Source organism: Pteronotus mesoamericanus, unplaced genomic scaffold (genome assembly GCF_021234165.1).
Source record: "Pteronotus mesoamericanus isolate MK-2021 breed Mesoamerican mustached bat unplaced genomic scaffold, CSHL_Meso_final contig_82, whole genome shotgun sequence".
NCBI lineage: Eukaryota > Metazoa > Chordata > Mammalia > Chiroptera > Mormoopidae > Pteronotus > Pteronotus mesoamericanus.
Window position 1 is genome coordinate 1,224,747 of NW_026555265.1, and position 19,597 is coordinate 1,244,343.

A 19,597-nucleotide genomic window follows, 5' to 3' on the forward strand; every position below is an offset into this window, starting at 1 on the left:
ATAAAATAACGCATGGAACAGGGCCCAGGCTCTGTTAGGTTCTTGATACACATTACCTTCAAACATCACCATCAACTGTACCTCCCCCTCCCCCAGCCCACGACAAGCCTAATTCAGAAGGTAGGCAAATGTAAGAAAAGGTCTTAAGGAACTGTGGGAGAATACCGCCACACACACAAAATGTAAGAGTCCACTAGTTGCCTACCCAATATCCAGTTCCCTTTCTCAGAAAGAGAATGCTGATTTATTTATTATTATTTATATATATTTTTAATCCTCAGCTGAGGATACATTTATTGACTTTAGAGAAAGAGGAGGAGGGTGGGACGGGGCAGGGGGAAGAGGGAGAGATTGAGAAAAGAGAAACATTGATATAAGGAAGAATCATCGATTGGTACACGCCCTGACCAGGGATCGAACCTACAACTTTTTGATGTACAGGACATGCTTCAGTAAACTAAGACACCTGGCCAGGGCTTGAGAATGCTGATTTATATGCTGGGTGGCAATGTGCTACCCAACTGTACATTAATGTTTATGTTTCCAGCCATATACCAAGAGCCAGACACCACTGCAAAACAGAACCCAAACTCCGTCCCTAAAAGTACACCAGCGAGCTCTGAAACAGCTCTCAGGGCTCTGCGAGGCCTACCAGCCCGGCTTAGACTCAAACTGGCCCATCTAAACGGCGATAAAACACTCAGTAATAAAACTTTAAAGGCCTAGAAACTTGTCTGATTTCTCAAGATCAAATAAGGAAGAAGGAAGGTGATGTAAATATGAGACGCCCCCAATATAAAATAGTGAAAGTATTAATTTTATATTTACAACATTAATAAGACTGATGATAAAGAAACATCATTAGGATTAAAGAGTGCTTTTTACATTTTCAAAACTTGCAAATACTAAAATTGTGGTATTTATCATTTTAGGAAGATTTCTTTAGTTTGCTTTATGAAATATATTTTTTTAAAGCAAAACTGCCATAGAAGTTAACATTCAATAAGTACCTTCCCTGTGCCAATATGATTTCATTAAATCCACCCAATGACACTATGTGGTATCTACCATTTTCCATTTTCAGCCAAAGACGAAGAAATCAACAAACACTTCGAGAAGTTAACTGCCTGCCTGAGGCCATCCATATAGGAAGTATCAGAGCTGGGATTCAATCCCAGGTCTGTTTGTCCAACTCCAGAGCCACTGGCCTATACTGTTTCTACAATTATTTCTATTATTGTTTTTAAATACTCCCTTGATGACATTTAAATAAAGATCATATAGTACAACTAGAAAACTCTCGTGTGTTTGGAAATTAAGAAGTATATTTTTAGCTCTGGCTGGTGTTGCTCAGTGGACTCAGTGCCGTCCTGTGAACCAAAGGGGTAACGGTTCAATTCCCAGTCAGGGCACGAGCCTCGGTTTCAGGCCAGGTTCCAACTTGGGGGTATGCGAGAGGCAACCCACACATCGATGTTTCTTTCCTTCTCTTTCTCCCTCCTTCCTCCCTCTCTAAAAATATATAAATAAAATCTTTTAAAAAAGAAATATATTTTTAAAGAACTTCAAGACTAAAAGAAATAATAGGAAACAGTTGGAAATGAATTTTTAAAATACCACAAATCAGAACTTGTGGAGTACAGCTTAAGCAGGATTTAGGCAGGGAGAAATAATTGACTGCTCCAACCAGGATGTTTTTGGGAATAAAAGGGGAGGCTATTAGCAATTATATCTAGACAAGACATGAACCAGAAGTGACCCGGGAAAAACTAAATGTATGGTTATCCAGCCTTAGGAGAAGTTTTATTTGGTTATATGTTTATATGCATATTATAAATGAAAAAAGCTATAAATTAATGAACTAATCATCCAAAGAAGTTAGAAAAAGAAAAACAAACTGAAAGAAAATTAAAATATTTTTTAGCAGGAATCAATGAAATAGAAAACATCCAATAGAGAGGATGAGTAAAGCCAAAGTTATTTTGTTGTAAAGATGAATGATATTGTCTGCCAAGACAAAGAAAAAAAAGGTATAGATAAATATCAAACATGAAAAAGGGGATGACTGCAGATGCTATAGAGGTTTTCTTTTTAAAGAAAACATTATAAACAACTTTATGCCAGTTAATTTAAAAACTCACACAAAATGGAAAAGTTCCTGGAAAAAAAATAATTTATTCACTCTACTAAATAGAAATCTGAGAGCAAGACTATAAAAAGTGAAGATGATGAATCAGTAATTAACATCTTCCCACAATAGTTTTACTGATAAATTCTTCCAAAAATTCAAGGAATAACGAATGCCAGTTTCACATGAATTATTCCAGAATATAGAGAAAGGAGGACACCTCTTCTCACTTAATGAGTATCACCTCAATGCTAAAACCCAACAAGCACAATGCAAGAAAACGTATATATTCTTCTCAATTAAGTGATGCAGAAGTCCTAAATATATATGGAAAACCAAGTCCAGTAATGGACAAAAGATAATACGTAACGGGTAAGTTCGGTTTATCACAAGAATACAAGGTTGGTTCCATATAAATCAATTACTTTTCCACAGTAAGAAATTAAAGAAAGGAGAAAATTCCTTTGATTATCTCAACAGAGGGAGAAAAGGTGTTTGGCAAAATTCAAATTTAATTAAAAACTCTATTAAAAACTCTCAGTAAAGGAAATTTCTTTTACCTTGAATAAAAGGTAACAACAACGATAAAAACCTACAGTAAACATGGTGAAATGCTGAAAAAAGGCTCTCTTAAGATTCAGAACTAAAAAACCCTCACACTGACCATTAGAAGTCCATTATTGAGTCTGTTAAAGAAGGTTCCATTAAGCATCTATGAAACTCAGTTTCGGATCCCAAAGTGAGTTTGTGCTGCCATACATTACATGCTATTAACAAGCGTACATGGAGAAAAGATGCATTAGACACATTCACTTCATTCCAGACCAGGATACAAATGTGACTCAGTCAGTCCTTCCCTCTCTAAAAGCTACAAAATCAAAAATGAACAGCAGTTTATTATGGATGGATTTTAAAGGAAGTAGAACCGAGAGAAAAACTTGAACATACTAACTCTCTTAATCTATCTAGTATCTTTAGAGAATGACTGATCTACTAAATCACAATTTCAGAAAAACTAAGCTCACCCTTTTAAGCTTTGAAGCTTTGATCATAACCAATGAGGGGGAGAACGTAAGCAGGTTAGGCCATTCACTCCCTCAGAAAATGCTTCTTTCCAGACTCTGGGGCACTGCATTCTGGCTATCAATTTCAGTAGGATAGCCTATTACGATATCAATGCTGTCAGGGTGCACCAAGAAGCAGAGGATTTTTCCACCAGCAGTGGTATTTTAAAAAATTTTGTTTTTTCTTGAGTTTTTGTTTTTTGATACCAAGTGAGTGGGAGAGTAGTATGTTCTAAAATTTTTAGATGATAAATTTCTTAGTGGTGCCTCTCCAGTTGACTTGTGGAGACTCAAGAGGTAATGAGAAATGGTACGGTAAACGGCAAAAACATATCTGGCCAGTATTATGGGCATAATGTAAGAATATTTTCTACGTTCCACCACCTAGCCCACGTAAACATGGTAAATGGCATGACGAAAACACTTCAGAGATCAGGATGGCTGAGCGAGAGGCACTCCTCCTCTTCAAGCAGCAGCTGTGGCCTTTAAGGATAAATGGGACACGTCTGAACATGCCAAATTGCATGTTTTTTTCCCTCCTTGAGGGGAGGAAATCATGAATATAAATCACGCTTGCAAACAAGTACTTATCTTCTAAAAATAAATTTTGAGTTGTGAAGAAGTATGTACTAAGATTGTATAAAACATTAAGAATGTACTTTTGACTAGATTATATTTTAGTTGTTTGAAGTATAATCTTAGCAATCGACTATCACTTCGTCAATAAACATAATGAAGACAAGATACTGCGCTAAATGTGGTCTTAAAGAGGGGGTCTAAATCATGATTTTTAAATCTCAAAGGGTTTACTACACTCAAGGCACACAGTGAGCAAAACAAAGCAGATGTGTTATGAGGTGGGTTTAGTCAGTGATAAAGAAGTTTAGTAGGATTTTAGAGTTTAAGAGATGGCTAACATTCTGGTAGTTTAAGAGGTAAGAAGATGGATAAAGTTCAAAGTTAGAATGATTTCTCAAGGTCACTTAGTTTTTAGTAGACATTAGCGAATGTTAGCAGCATTCTCAACACCCCCTTCATAACCAAAACATTTGGATGGCAAAAGGTAATGTTTTGGTTTCAAAATATAAGACCTTGCTTTCAGCTATGTGACAGTTAGGAAGTCCTTTAGTTGCTCTAGGCCTGATTTTCTTAACTGTAAAATAGGTTTTCTTCACTCTGTCTTGTTTACAGAGCTGTTAAAAGGCTCAAAAGAGACTGTATTTCCTTCTATACCTCAAAATACCATATATTTTCATTAAGGAGGTTAGTTTTTCAAGTAATATCCCCTCTAATTTAAATAAAAAATTAGCAAAGAACAAACTATAGTTACTAACAGGAGTAATCTTCCCCACTACTTTCAAGGCAGGCATAAAGGTTATTAAATGCGTGCTTATTAAGCTTGTTATCATACATGGCTACAATTACTACTACTTTTACAAAATCACACCAAGGATTTCAGTTTGTCTTATTTTCTGTGAGCTCTCCAGTATCTATAAGCAAAGGCATTGGTTTTTTCAATGTATTTTGCACCACACAGATATCACATTATCTCATTAGTAATAGACAAGCGCAATAAGAATAAAATTCAGAGTGCTGAGTACTTGTTAATTAAAAAAAAAGTAGGTGGGTTGGAGTAGGGATGGGGTTGAAAGAGAAGGCTGGATCCTGATTTCTCAAAGTGTGACAATAACATATCCAGGCCCTGTTCCAGACTCACCAAATCAATCTCTGGGGTGCAGCAAGAAATCTGCATTTTTAGTAAGCCGCCACAGGAACTTCTGCACACTCTCAACTTTGAGATTACAGAGCTCTAGTGTATAAGCCTAACCGCCCTGGGGTTGTTTTTATTTCTCGATTCAGGACTTCACCCTTCTCCCCAAGTCTCTTACGGACCTCTGTGTCATTCCAGTGTGTGCGTGAGGTGTTTTTATTCCAGGCCCATCATCTGAATGGCAGGAGGTAAGAGGAATGATGTCCAAGATGGACAGACAAATTTCAGGGAGGAATAACCTCCAAAAAGAAAAACCTACTTTTTAGTTCCTGCCTCTTTTCCCTTGGACACATAAGGGCAGAAACTCATAAATCTCTGGGATCAAACCTCTCCCTTTTGGGAGAAGGCAGTGCACACTGGAGACAGACCTACTTCACTGTGGAGACTAAAGCTCCCTGTCTGCCAGGCCGGCCTGAGGGCAAACAACCTCCAGCAGAATTAGGATATTTCTCCCAGTTCAGTTAACCACTGGCATAATCATATAAGAAACAGAGACTGAGGGGGAAATACAGTCATAAGACATGTAAAGATTTCAGTCAATAATGTAGTGGCCACACAAAAGATGGTGATCACATAAGATTATAATAATGCTGAAAAGTTCCTATCATCTAGTGATGTTGTAGCCATTGTAATATCACAGTGCAACATATTATTCACATGTTGTGGTGATGCTGGTGTAAACCTACCGCGTTGCAAGTCGTGTGAAAGTCTAGCACAGACGATTATGCACACTGTTTATCTGATAATGATAATAAGTGACTATTGCTGATTTCTATATTTACTATACATTTTATCCTTACTTCAGAGTGTACTCTTTCTACTTATTAAAAAAAAAGTTTTTCGTGAACAGTACGCCATGTTAACACTAGCAGCAGCTTCATGCATCTCGTGTTTACTGGGCCTCTTGATTGTGTCATTTCTCCTGTGCTTGGACTTAATGTCACGTTGTTTTATACATTTTGTGTAGCTAAAGTGCAGAGTGTCTGTAAAGTCCGCAGTCATGTACGGCAGTGTCCCGGGCCTTCAGTCACTCACCGCTCACTCACTGACTCACCCAGAGCAACTCCCAGTCCTGCAAGGTCTATTCATCGTAAGTGCCCAGGCAGCTACACCTTTTTTTAAATAAGGTAATGAAATATCTTATTTTTACTGCAGCTTTTCTAGGTTCAGATGGTTATATACACAAATACCATCATGTTACAATTGCCTATAGTATTCAGTACAATAATGTGCAGTACAGGTTTGTAGCATAGGCGCACTAGGCTACACGCCATACCGCCTAGGTGTGGAGTAGGCCATACCATCCAGGTTTGTGTAAGTGTACTCTATGGTATTTGCACAATGACAGAATTGCCCAACAAATTTCTCAGAATGTATTTGTGATTAAACAGTGCATGACTATAAAAATGAAAGAGACTTACCATGAAGTAATTTTCCTTTACACATGGTATAACAAATATAAAATTTACTAAGTATTTGAAATATGGAATATATGCCCCACCCCATCCCTTCTCCTCAATTAATAATCCCTGTAGAAAATCAGGAGGATGCTGTTTAAAAACACAAAATCAAAAAACTATTGGAATAAAAATGGCATCCAGGCCTGACTTGGCAAACTGGCAGGCCTACAGGGTAATTTTGCCCACAGAGAGATCTTGTTTAGTCTGCAAAGTGTCACTGTTGTTTTTAAGTTGAATTACTTGCCAACTTTTAAAAAGGCAACCTGGAATTTTTACATAAAAACCCAAATTTCCAAATTCTTCTGAAAAAGTGCAAGGCTGTTAACAAGGTAGTAACTGGCAGAAGCTCAGTGGTGGCTGCATCCCTTAGATGAGCTCTCCGTCAGATGGAGGCCAACTAGTGAGCCAGCCCCCAGTCAGCGCGCACCCCTTTGGCCCTATGTATCATTGGTGTTAGTGGCATTTGGCCTCACCAGGGAATAAACACTAACCAGCCCAATTATGTAGTTCTTTATGGTGACGGTCACAGGAAGGGGGTAAGGGGAGTAGGACCAGATTAAGAGTGCTAATGGCTTTTCTGCATTTTATCTAGAAATAAAGAACGTGACCTCTGAGTAAACACTGGCAGGCACTTGGGTTGGACTAGGCCTGGAGAAGGCGTGCTCCAACATCCTTCCTCTCCTGCCTCTCGCCCCCACATCCACCCAATGCAGAGCAAGAAAAATAGGATGGAAACGCAAGGGTCACCATCTGGCAGCCCTTGGTAACATAACTGACAACTAAGTGCCTACACTATGTCCTTATCCCAGGGAGGCTTAAAATAAAAAAGCCCTCAGAAACACCCTACATATAGGAAGGCCACAAGCATCCAAAATTTTACGACACAGCAGATAACAGGCTTAGAAGAATGGGGCCCAAGTTTGGTGTTTGCAGAGTAGGTTCCCTTCACACATTAGTTGGTTTGATGAATAAGGGACTCTGGGTGAGTTGCTCCTGGTGCCTTAATTTCCTTATTAGAAATGTAGAACTACCTAGAGTGAAGCCAGGAGATTTCTATCTCAAAAGTAGAGAGTTATAAATAAGGTCCTTAATTAATCTCCTACTGTTAAAGTGTTAAAATCAGACGAGTAACGATACCTCCCCAAACTCAGCAATCTTCCGTAATATGTGAGTAAAGTGTTAATGAAGTATTTACAGGTGGCATGAAGCACGGTTCAATTCTGGCGTCCAATGAGGAGCCAGGAAATCTCTCCGAGTAAGGGTCACCAGACTGCGTATTCTGGGAAAGTCACTCTTTCTCTAGCTTTGTAATGGGGGCACCGGACCAATTATGTCGCTGTTCCTGCTTCATCAGGATGTCGCACTGTCTATAAACCATTTGGAGTACCTCAGGAACAGGGTGATGTATATAAATAGGTGATATTCATATTATTATTAGTCTTACCACACAAGATGCCTCTGTGGAACGAGAACTTTATAGATACCTGGTAAATATGACTAACTGCTTCCCCTCTGCCAAGAGGAAACAGGGAGGGGACAAAGGAAGCCCAGATCAGCACCCACCTCTGTTCCGATGGATACTGGTTTTCAGGCATCATCTTTGGCATCTGCAGGGGCTGATGTGGTGGCCGGGGGACCGCAAAGGTTTGCTGCTGTGGTCCGGGGTCTGGAAGCGAATGAGGGGTGGGGGCAGGGCCCACACCTTGTACTGGGCCAGCGGCAGCAGGGTGCACGGAGGTGGGCAGAGTCGTCTGAGGTGGGGGAAACAGGGAATTCTGATGGGTGGGTGACAGGGGGGTGGTAGGAGGGGTTAATGGCTTGAACCCAGAGGGAGGCTTCCTATCATAGGCACTGTAAACAGAAAAAGAGAAGGAACCATTAAGCCGCAATGAAGCCATTAGCTTGGTCACCAGGTCCAGCAGAATGTTGCAGACCTCGGTTGCCAGGAAATGACAGCATTAACATAGTTAAATTGCTGGCAGCCCTGAGGGAATATTTGTACCTCTGAAAAGTGACAAACACACTGCGTCACAGGGACTTATTTAACACTTCTAGTGATTCTTCTCAAAGATAATTTTAGCCTCTGCTTCCGGTTTCCTTTCTCCCCCTTCCAACAGAAATCTCCATGTATGTGAGTGTAGAGGTGGCTGGATGGAGGGGGTGGGGATTAAGCGCTGGGAGGAGTTTTCTAGCCCCTCTCCCAAGTATTCCAGGGTTCCCAGAAATTAGTCAGAATCTTTGTAAAAGAAAAATTTCTGCTGTAACACTGCTTGAATTAACAACTCTTCTCCTCCCCCCTTTCAGGCAGATCTATGTTTAACTTCTAGAGCAAAGAATGATTTAAAATTAAAGCTTCATTCCTGGGGCCTGGATATTCTTAAGTAAAGGGCACAAGCATCAGGGCTTTTTCATATATTCTGATTTGAAGATTACTTCTTTGGTGCTTAAAGTTCACATTAACATATGATAGACATGAAGAAGTACATATTCCCTCCCTCGAAGCCACAGATCAAATATCCCAGTATTCAAGGTTTTTCCCCTTAGGGGGCTCAGTACCCCATCAACTCAGTTCTCCCAACCCCCAGAGCTGGTTTAACAGTTTTACACTTTATGCTCAGCACAAAGGCCCCATCTGAACTGGCCTATACCTAGAGGATGACATCGCCGGGAGAGATGGGGTGGGCTTTCCTGAGGGTCTTGCTGAATAATATTTGAAACAGCTCGAAGGCTACTGTCTGGTCAGCCTTCTCCAGCTCCGCTTACCAATAGTTGTAGAGGCACTTTTCTCCATAGTTAGCACCGAGAGCCTGCTCGTGGCTACAGGATGACAGCTCGGAGGAGGGGCTGTGCAGCTCCCGTTTGATCTTGGTTGGAGGTGGGGCATGAAGCACCACTGAAACAAGAAGAGGGGTGAGGGAGGAACACAGAGAGAGGAGAGCTGATTAGCAGGCAGCACAATGCTTCCTTCTGCGGACCCTGTGTCGAGCTGACTGTTCTTGGAACTCATGTCAAGTCACATGCCCGAGAAAGCCAAACACTTAAATATCGAGACTTCTTCCATCTAAAACCAATGAAAAGTTCTTTAAACTCAGAAATCACCCATCATCTGACACTTTCATTAGCCAAGTCTTTTTCCCGAATTTTTTTTGGTGTTGGTCTGCTTCCCACAGGCTCTAAAATCCTTAAAAATCTTGCAGGTGATGGTCCTCCCCCTACCCGCCCCCCAAATGCAGTGTCATAGGAAACCAAGAATTGCAGGCATGAAGAATTTTGTATCCAAAAAAGAATAAACAGCCAAAAATCTACCGGTAGACATTACACATTAGCTTATCAAAGGCCTGAAATTTCTCTGGCAAATACATTTCATATTATAGAGGCATATTTACAAATTAAATACATGACTTTTTAAAAGTCCTTTCCAAGCAACTCTAAATATCAGGTCTGAGTAAGAGATATTCAATGTTAGGGGCATTTCAAAAAGTTTTAAAACAAAGGAGCCCTGAGTACTGTGGCTCAGTGGAGTGGTTACTGGCCTGTAAACCTAAGGGCCACTGGTTCGACTCCCAGTCAGGGCACAGGCCTGGGTTGTGGGCCAGGTCCCCAGTTGGGGATGTGAGAGGGGCAGCTGATTAATCTCTCTCTCACATATCGGTGTTTCTCTTCCTCTCTCTCTTCCTTCCCCTCGCTCTAAAAATAAATAAATAAAATCTTTAAAAAAACAGTTTAAAAGCAAAGGAACACAACAAAGGACCAACCACAACCTAGGAAAAGCTACATATATGCAGGAAATATGCTGGAAACCTTTGTGTTTCTGTATGCCTTTTTTACTGACCAACCAGGAAGGGCAGGTTTTCATAACTAATCCTTTCATAGACGGTGCCAATTACTTTCCCTAAATTGATGAAATAGCACACAGAGCAGGTGCTTTATGTTTGGAAGTAAACTGCATATTCCATATGTGATTCTGAGAGGGCAAAGTGACAAGAGTTTTTCAAATCATGGTGACTTACAGTGGACAAACCAAACCAAACCAAACCAGGTTTGCCTTTTTTGTCTTACCTAGAAGCTAACTCATTTTAGAGGGAGGATTTTACCCAAAGTAGAAGGACAAACTCTAAAGATGCTGCAGTAAGAGGGCTGTTTTCTTCTGGTTCTAGGTTAAAATTTCTACTTTGTCCAGCTCTCTCAGAGGGTGGGTGAGGAGAATGAGTTAAGCTTTTGTGCCAGCCACTTTCCAGTGTATCAAAAGGTCTCATTAAATAGCTGACCACAGTCAGTGCCCTGGTAACCCACTAAAATTTTGTTTGACTCAATGTTTACTCCTAAAATATTTTCAGGAGCTTGGCTAATTCTTACTGATTAAACCAGGTAGACTTACAGCTAAACAATCATCCTTTTTTGGTCTGATAACACTGAACAATCTTCAGGGCAACTGGTTTTCCAGTGCCTCCTCCAACCCTGATTTCTGGTCTCAGAAGTGAACAAATGAGATAGATGAGTCTATCACAGATGACAAGTTTATAAAGCAAAGTCCTGCCAGTGACTGACTGGAAAGGATAGGTTTTCATAATTCTTTCCTACATAATGCCAACTGCTATTCCTGAATACATGAAATAAGTTCAGAACTGGCAGATTATATTTAGAAGTCATTAGAGTCTCTCTCATGATTTTTTGATGGTGACATCACGGCAGCCAAGTCTCAATTGTTATCAAATGTTTTCAGACATTGAGACACAGAAAATGGCTAAGCTTGTTGTTGTTAAAACGCTAGTAAATGAGAAGGGAGAGTAGGACAACTTGACACAGAAAACCATTTCTCCAATGAAATTCTGGTGGGTCTCAGCACGGCCCCTTTGTCTTTGCCTCTTCTCTTACCAATTCTGCCATAAAAGTTTTGGCAAAATACTAAGTACAGGTGATTATGCCCCAATGTAAACAAAGGTTCCCTGTCTTTGAAAGTTTTCTACGTTTCTTTATTGAAACAAAATAATTTGTAATCACTGTTTTCCTTAAGTTTAGAAAGTAAACAATTAGGGTTTTATTCAATTTTCTCATTTCCGGTTTCAGAAATGTCTTGGCATTTTCACATTATTAGAAAAATTACCAGTTCTGCTAATGAAACTAGAGGGTAAACCAAAGCTGCCTGAAAGGAAAAATTTTATAATGGCTTCAGGAACAGATATACCTATTTTGCAGGAGAATCTAAACTGCCAGCTATTTCTGATACCTTGATTTCTTTAAATCGACACAGTACTCTTAGTGCGTATCATACCATTTCGGCTCTAAATTATATATCTTCTCCGACCCCCAGATTGTCTCATACCTGGAATCTTCTGTTCTCTACATAAGGAATGATTCAAGAAATAACTGACGAGTGCTATGTTCTGAATGTTTGTGTCCCCCCCCAAATCCATACGTTGAAATCTTGATGCCCGGTGTGATGGGGGAGCTTTGGGAGGTAATTGGGTAAAGAGGGCAGAGCCATATGAGGACGCCAACTAGAAGTCCGAGGCCCAGGAGAGAGCCCTCACTCGACCATGTCTGCACACTGACCTCAGGCTTCCAGCCTCTAAAACTGTGAGAAATAAATTTCTGTTGTTTATAAGCCACCCACTCTATGGCATTTTGTTATAGCAGCCCGAATGGACTAAGACAATATGTGACTAAATGAACTGTATTTCCAATTAATTCTTAACCACATCTAGCCTACAAGGCTAGGCACAATGATACTCATAAACATTTCTTCCCCAGGAACAACCATTTAAATGAGAAAAAAAGAGAATGGGACACAGCGGGAATGAGAATTGGAAGTTTCACAGATCACTGACAGGAAAGCCATTAAGGGCCCAGTGAGTGGTAAGGAAGAGGGCTCAGCTCTCCAAAGGGACCGCTGGGCCAGAGGATGTGTAAAGGGCTGCCGATGGCATGCCTCAGTCAGAGAGCGATGGGTATGTAAAGCAAAGCGGGAATGCAGAAGCCCAAGAATGCGCCTTGCTTTGAGTTCCCTTCCCTCCTTTGGAAAATGAGGAGTGTGATGCTGCCTTGAGAAATAAAGAAAATGGCACAGCACCTTGCAGATGGTGCTATGACGTTGTATAATTATACACTGTGCTTTCAAAAATAGAGTATTTACCTTCACACAGGCCACTTCCTAAATGATGGCAGAGACCTAGGGCTATACAGCATGGCCAGAAATTGAAATTGAGAAAGGATCATGAACTCCTAACATATTCATGAAGTTTGAATTCCTACGTTTGAAAAGAAACGCTAAAAAAGTTGACATTGGAGTTGGTAAACATTTTCTACAATTGGAAATTTTGAGTTTAAGTTCAGAGTTATAGGAGGTGAGCCCATAAAATTAAGGACAACAACTGTGACAACAACTCCTGGTTGAATATAAACCATGTTCCTTGTTGTCAAGATTTTAGTCATTCTTTTGCTGAGCATCTTCCATGGGCCAGGCACCCTGGAGGCGCGGGGGATTTGATGATAAGCGAAACAGACACATTCCTTCTTGACAGGTATAATTCAGTAAGGAATCTGACTTTTAGCGTCTTCTCAGGGTACAATTAGAGTTGGACTAGGGCCTCACAGTCCACTTAGTCTAGGCTCTTACCTTTACAGATACAGACCCTGAGGCCCAAAGGAGTTAAAGGAATTGCTCAAGGTCTTGGAACTACTGCTATTAGAAGGGAGAGGGACCAAGAACGCCCCGCTATCATTTCAGTAATCTACCACATTGACAGAAACAGGGGCTATTTCTCTTCCCCACTTTGTACATTAAAAATAGAGGATGTAAAGCTTTTTTCAACTAATGCAACAAAAACACCACGTTCGACCTAGTTGAAAGAAAATGCTCCAGAACAAGGGAAAAATAGATAAGAACTAATATTTCTGGAAAACAAAAAGGTAGAAAGACCATGAAAGCGACAGCCAGAGAGACCCCTCAGCATTTACTTTGTGCCGAGTCGCTGTTACACACATCATTTAATTTGATCTTCCCAACCCAGCAAGAAAGCTACTTCCACTGTCTCCATTTTATAGATGGGAAAACCAAGGCTTCAAAAGGTAAGTGATGTGTCCTGGTCACATAGCTGTAAGTGGTCAGGACTCCTACTGAAACAGTTCTTACTCATTCTGTCATATTGCCTCCCAGAGGGAATCTGAGAGAAAAACACTACATCGAAAAGGGATTAAAAGAAATAGAGAAAGAAATGAAAAAGGAAGACAACACCAAAGGGAGTGGAAGAATACTTTTTGCCCCCTCTCGGGTCTGTCTCCTCATGTTTACTAAATTAGCACTGCCTAGCTGGAGGTACACCTGATTCACCTGAATGCATGCACGGACTTACCCCTTCCCCTATCTCTAGGCCTCCACAACGCCCAAGGTCCCTTCCTTCCTCCCACTGGTAGCTAACATCTCTTGACTCCTATAGCTTTTACTTCTTACAATTCTTGCTTCCAGTCTTAGTGTTCCATCTAAAAGATCTCATTCTCCGGCCTGTAGTCTAGCTGGCCAAAATCTTCTCCTCATTTAAACAACTCCTCTGGTAGACCTGGTATCTCCTACAGCCAGTCACTGACCAGCCAGACACCACACTGTTGCCACGTGTACCGTTTCTCCAAATGCCCTGCCCCTCCTGAAACTGCTTCTTGACAATATCTCTTAATGCCACTGAGGAGGCAAGAACACTTACAGTGAGTTGTCTGGACCCCTATTCGACTACAAGAACTATGTTAAGAATCCATGCACAAGTACAAATGAGACTCTCTGCTTGTCGGGGGTAAAGGGAAGACAAGGGTGGCTGGCTGACAAGGCTGTAAGTCCGTATCTGTGGGTACACAATACAAAGTGCAACGTACTGCTTTGTAGACCACCCTAACATCACTAGTATGATGTTTACAAATCAACTAACTTCATAATTGCTTTTCTTACTAGGGAATTCCATGGGAGATTTTTCTATCTGACAAACTGATAAAAAATCAGGCTTGATTCTAGCCATGGTAATAATTCAAGTAAAATAAATAAAAGACGGGAGGAAGAAATACATGGTTATTATTCACAGATGGCTTGGCTGGGTACATAGAAAATAATAAAAGTGTCCACAAAGTATAAGAATCAGTAAGCTAATTTACCCAGATCATTCATTAGGCCAATATATAAAAAGAACTATTTCTATACATTGTGACTTAAACAATGTGAAATTTTAAAAATGTATCTACAATAGCAACAAACATCAAATACCTAGGAACACATCCAATAAAAAATGTAAGATACCTAAATTGGAAACCATAAAACACTAAGAAAAATTAAAGGAATTCTCAATAAACAGAAGGATATAACATGTTTATGGGTTGGAAGGCTTGATATTATAAAAATCAGTTCTCCCCAAATTTATCTATAGGTTCAAGGTAACCCTAAACAAAATCTCAGCATGACAAAGAAATGAGAATGAAATTTGAATTATACTTAACAACATGGAATTTCATAATTATGTTGAGCCAAAGAGGCTAGACACAAATACATACCATGTGAGTCCATTTATATAACATTCAAAAGGAGACAAGACTAATCTATGATGTTTAAAGTCAGGATGGAAGTTACTCTAGAGTCTGGGGGTAGTAGTGCCTGTTCAAGGGGCACAAGGAGTCTTCTTGTATTCTGGTAAGTTCTGGGCCTGGATCTAAATGCTTATACAGTTTGTGAAAATTTATCAAGCTGTACACTTATGATTGCTATATATTATTTCAATTAGATTTCTTTCTTTCTTCCTTTTTTTTTTTTAAAGGAGCCCTGTCCTGGTCAAACAGTATCATTGAGTTAATACTTACTAGGATTTCTAAAATTTTAGCTCATCTTTCTCCCTTGATGGTATAGAAGCAGTCTTTCAAAGAAATAATCCAATCGTTTTAAAATAAAAGAAAAATAGACAAACTGGCCTATTCAAGAGAAAGAATTATTCCCTTTGCTGACAAAATCTGTTTCCTACCCCCAAATACAGGCCTGTGCGATCTGTCCAAGGGAGCTACCCTATGCCAGTGCTGGTGGAGAACGTCATTCTTATGGCACCAAGGATCAAAACAAAGGAAAACACTGTTGAATGTTACAATGAACAACAATTTAAATCAAAAGAAAAAAAAAATTTTGAAAGACAAAATACACCTCATCTAATAAACCTTTCCTTTGGTGTTTCATAATCAATAAAGTTGCAACTTGTCACAGACTTTGTTGTGAATACATTTATGCAGGTCCTGAGTGTTGAAATTGCCAATCAGTGACACTGAAGTTTCAGGGGGAGAAAGACTAAGTCCACCCTTATTTCCCCACCTCACACCCAGGCTTTGCCTGCCTTCCACTGTTTGTTGTTGGCTGTTGCACTTCAGACTGTTTTGGGGTTTTCCTCCTCCCTTCTTCAGTTTCACTACCTTCATCTGGTGCAGACTCATCTTTCCCATATCAGCTGTGCAGGCCTGACCTCAGGGAGGACCTTATTTGGTCACACTCGAGGGCCCTGATCTTCTTCTTACTTTACATGGAAAGTTCTGTCTCATGCGGAAGTTGATCAGAATGGCATGCCCATGAGGCCATGTCTCAGGTGGCCAGCCTACGTCTCCAAAGCCTCTCACAGCACTTGTGAATAAACATGATGTGCAACGTATGCAGTTGTGGTCAGAGACCTCTCAGGATTCCGGAGCCGCAATCTTAAGTGAAGGTCTATCCCTAAGCTCACCACTCTCTTGCTGCCAGCTTTAGCTCACTGTTCGACTCTTAGACCATTACCACCCATATTTACTTCACTCCATACTAAGAAACACGTACTGTTTCGTTTAAGAGCGTGGGGATGAAGGAGCCCGAGACATTTGTCTATACTGTTCAGCGGTATGGCAGAGGGAAAGACGATCAAGCAGTGGGACATACGAATACAAAAATAACACCGGCAAAACAGAACCGAAGAAGCCACCTGGAAGGTAGTTGTGTCTTCTTTTGTGATTTACCCCTAACTTGTCAGAGAACCCCATTGCCGAAGATTAGAGGGGCTTAAGTCACCAGATGCAGTGCCCCGCGGGTTCTTCAATTTGAAGAGTACAACAAAGCCAAAAGGCCTACCTCCCAACACACTGCAGTCTTTCCTTAGCTCTGGCCCTTTTTGGGACACATTTTGAGACAAAGTTCAAATAGCTAGGTAGATAGTATGCAGTTTATTTTTTAAGTTGTACCATATTATCAGAAGAGGTCAGAAATAATGTTTTTATTCTAGGGATGAGAAGATTAGAAATTCATTTCAAGCATAAAATATTCTCCTAATATTTCAATATTCTTTGCAAATTGCTATAGCAGCCCTAGTGAATGACAAGGATAAGATAGCCTCTTCGGAGAAACACGGAGGTTCAAGGGAGATAGAGTAAGTGGTTCTGGAACTGAAAAAAAGAACATCTGGAAAAGGAGATGCCTTTTGGATTTCCAAACCTAGTAACAGACATGCTCAAACCCGTTTGAATGATTAACACTGACTCTGCCTGGGAACAGTTACCAAAAATAAAAATTTGAAGTGTTGTCAAATTTAGTTAGGGGGCACAGTTCTAAAAGAACTGGAGAAGGTGTAGGGGAACGTACCATTTTCTTAAATATCGGATACAGTTAAGATTTGTAAGCACATATTCAAAAACTGAATAGAGTGAACCCTGACTGGTATGGCTTAGAGGGCTGGGCATCATCCTGCAAACTGAGGTCACCAGTTTCATTCTCTATCAGGGCACATGCTTGGGTTACAGGCCAGGCCCCCAGTTGAGGGTGTGCAAGAAGCAATGGATTGGATGCATGTTTCTCTCTCACATTAACGTTTCTTCTCCCTCTCTTTTTCCCTTTTCCCCCCTCTCTCTAAAAATAAACAAATGAAATCTTTAAAAACCCTTTCACTTAAAGAAATTGGATATAGTGAAAAATCACCCATAAATAATAAAATCAGCTCTTCAGTGAGCCGTGTTAAAAAATTTTTTTGAGTCCCTCAAAAGCCTTCTCCTCAAACATGCACAGCCTCTTTGACCCAAGTGTCTCCATCTGACTCACTTGTCCTTTTACCAGTGTTTCAAGGTCAACACAATAACATGGATATCAGACATGACAGAACTGACAACAGGAGATTTCCAGATCTAAGATTAGCATTCCTGTAGGTTGTTTGCATTTCTACATATCCTTTAAAAATGTACCCTAAGGAAGTCAATAAATGCAAAACGACTGACCAGGCCTCTTTAAAAAAATTCAAAAAACCCTCAATGTTTTGGAAAAAAAATGTTAGGCAGACTGTTATAGATTGAAGAAGATGAAAGAGGCATAACAACAAATGCAATGTGTGGTTCTTAACTGAATCCTCGGTCAAAAACAGCATCAGTATCAGCTATAAAAGACATTTGGGGAAACCTGGGGGATTCTGAGTGTTAGTGAATAAAAGTTAATTGTCTTAGGCTGTGTAGAGGAGTGTCCTTAATCTTTGGAGATGCACACGAAAGCATTTGGATGTAAAATGTCAAAATGTCTGAACTTGCTTTCAAATGGTCTAGAAAGAAAAAAATCTATACACAGATAAATGCAGCAAATGTAGCAATATGTTTAAAAATAATTTGGTGATGCAGATATAACATTCCCATCTCCAAGATACTTCAAAACCATGCATTCACACATGAGGAAAGTCACTCCTGGCATATCTCCAAATTGCAAGGACAGTGTCATGGTTATCCTGTATCTTTAATGTATTTGGATTATACAGCTCCAGGAATCTAAAATCACACAAGGACAAATGTTGCTTACACTCTAACATTTAAGCCAGTGGTTCTCAATTTTGGGGGGAGGAACATAGAGGGGGACCTGGTTCACTTAGAAAGGAGAAGGGAACACCTTAGAGGAGGCCAAAGGAGAACTACTACTCCTATCCCCATGACTATTGCCCCCTGTCACCTCTACCATTGCCTGGGTAAAACAACAGCAATTATACAAAATATTAACAAAACTAAAATCTCTCAGTAATTCCATGTAGATAATAACATACATACAATAGGAACTAAAACATATGTCCCACTCAAGACCACAAAGCATTCTTGGAAAGAAAATGGAGAAGGTCCACTCCTTATGAACATGCACAGCAGGTTTAGAACATTACCAGAACAGCTAGACACCTCATTAGATTTCATCCCCAGAGTCCTCAAGACGTTACAACCTGTGAAGGTTGGCAAAATTAAATAGAATTAAAGCTCTGTTCCTTGGAGTTCTCCTTCATGCTCTTCCCTTTAGAGCAGATGGTCTGGCTCCTCCTGCCCGTAAAGGCTGAGCAGAGCCAGGGCCAAAAGCTTGAAAGGGGTGGCCTGGGCTTTTGGTGTTCTGAGCCTTTGGCAAAAATGACACATGAGTTTCTAGGGGCTCCGACTGGGCCAACCTAGCTTACCAAGCTAGGAGATCAGAAAGGAACGTGGAGCTGAAGACCTAAACTGTGTTAAAGAAATTACATTGGATTGGAGAATATTCTGGGAATCAAGGATTGTAGTTGGACTCTGGTGTAGAAATAAGGCTCTTCATGCAACTCAGGGGAAATGTGACAAACACCCGGTGCAGCCAACACCTGGGTGAGCAAAGCACATACAGGGGCTCAGATTTCAGGGCAGGCTCATTCTGCAATCTCAGACTGCACGGAAGGATGGCGGGCGTTATCCTGGGCAAAGTCCTACAAGAAAGCAAGGCTTCTGTTCTGGCATGGATTGGCTAACAGTGAATATAGGAAATGATCTCTTCAGGATTGCCGCAGCAGCAGTACTCAGAATTTAAGAACAGTGACTAATCTGATTACTCGTGGTGGTGGCTGCGGTGGTGGTGGTGGTGGAGGACTGGGGGTGGGGGTGGGGCCTGGGGGTGGAGGCAGGGTTATGGCATTGATTATTCCGGGTTATTTCCTACTTGTCTTATTTCTCAGCAAGGACCAAAAGACCAACTATCATCCTGGTGGTATATTTCAGGGCCCCTAAGGTAGCAAAATTCATTAATTAACAATTGTAGAAGTCCTTCCTTTGTGGTCATTATCATCTGCACAATAAATAACAAAAGAGCCAAATTAGCAACTGATAAAGCTAGTTCCTGGAACATCTGGCTCCAGGAATCAGGTTTCTCCTATGCAGTGGGAAAATCTAC

General features: G+C 40.5%; 1 protein-coding gene across 1 annotated transcript in view; it reads right to left on the reverse strand.

Moving 5' to 3' along the window:
- ETV5 (ETS variant transcription factor 5) overlaps positions 1–19,597 on the reverse strand; it is a 57,532-nt gene that overhangs the window by 21,382 nt on the left and 16,553 nt on the right. Inside the window, exons 6-7 of the mRNA XM_054585078.1 lie at positions 9,187–9,316; positions 7,987–8,274 (exon numbers count right to left, since the gene is read on the reverse strand). Coding sequence (XP_054441053.1) covers positions 7,987–8,274; positions 9,187–9,316 — 418 coding nt within the window. The remainder of the gene's footprint in view (positions 1–7,986; positions 8,275–9,186; positions 9,317–19,597) is intronic.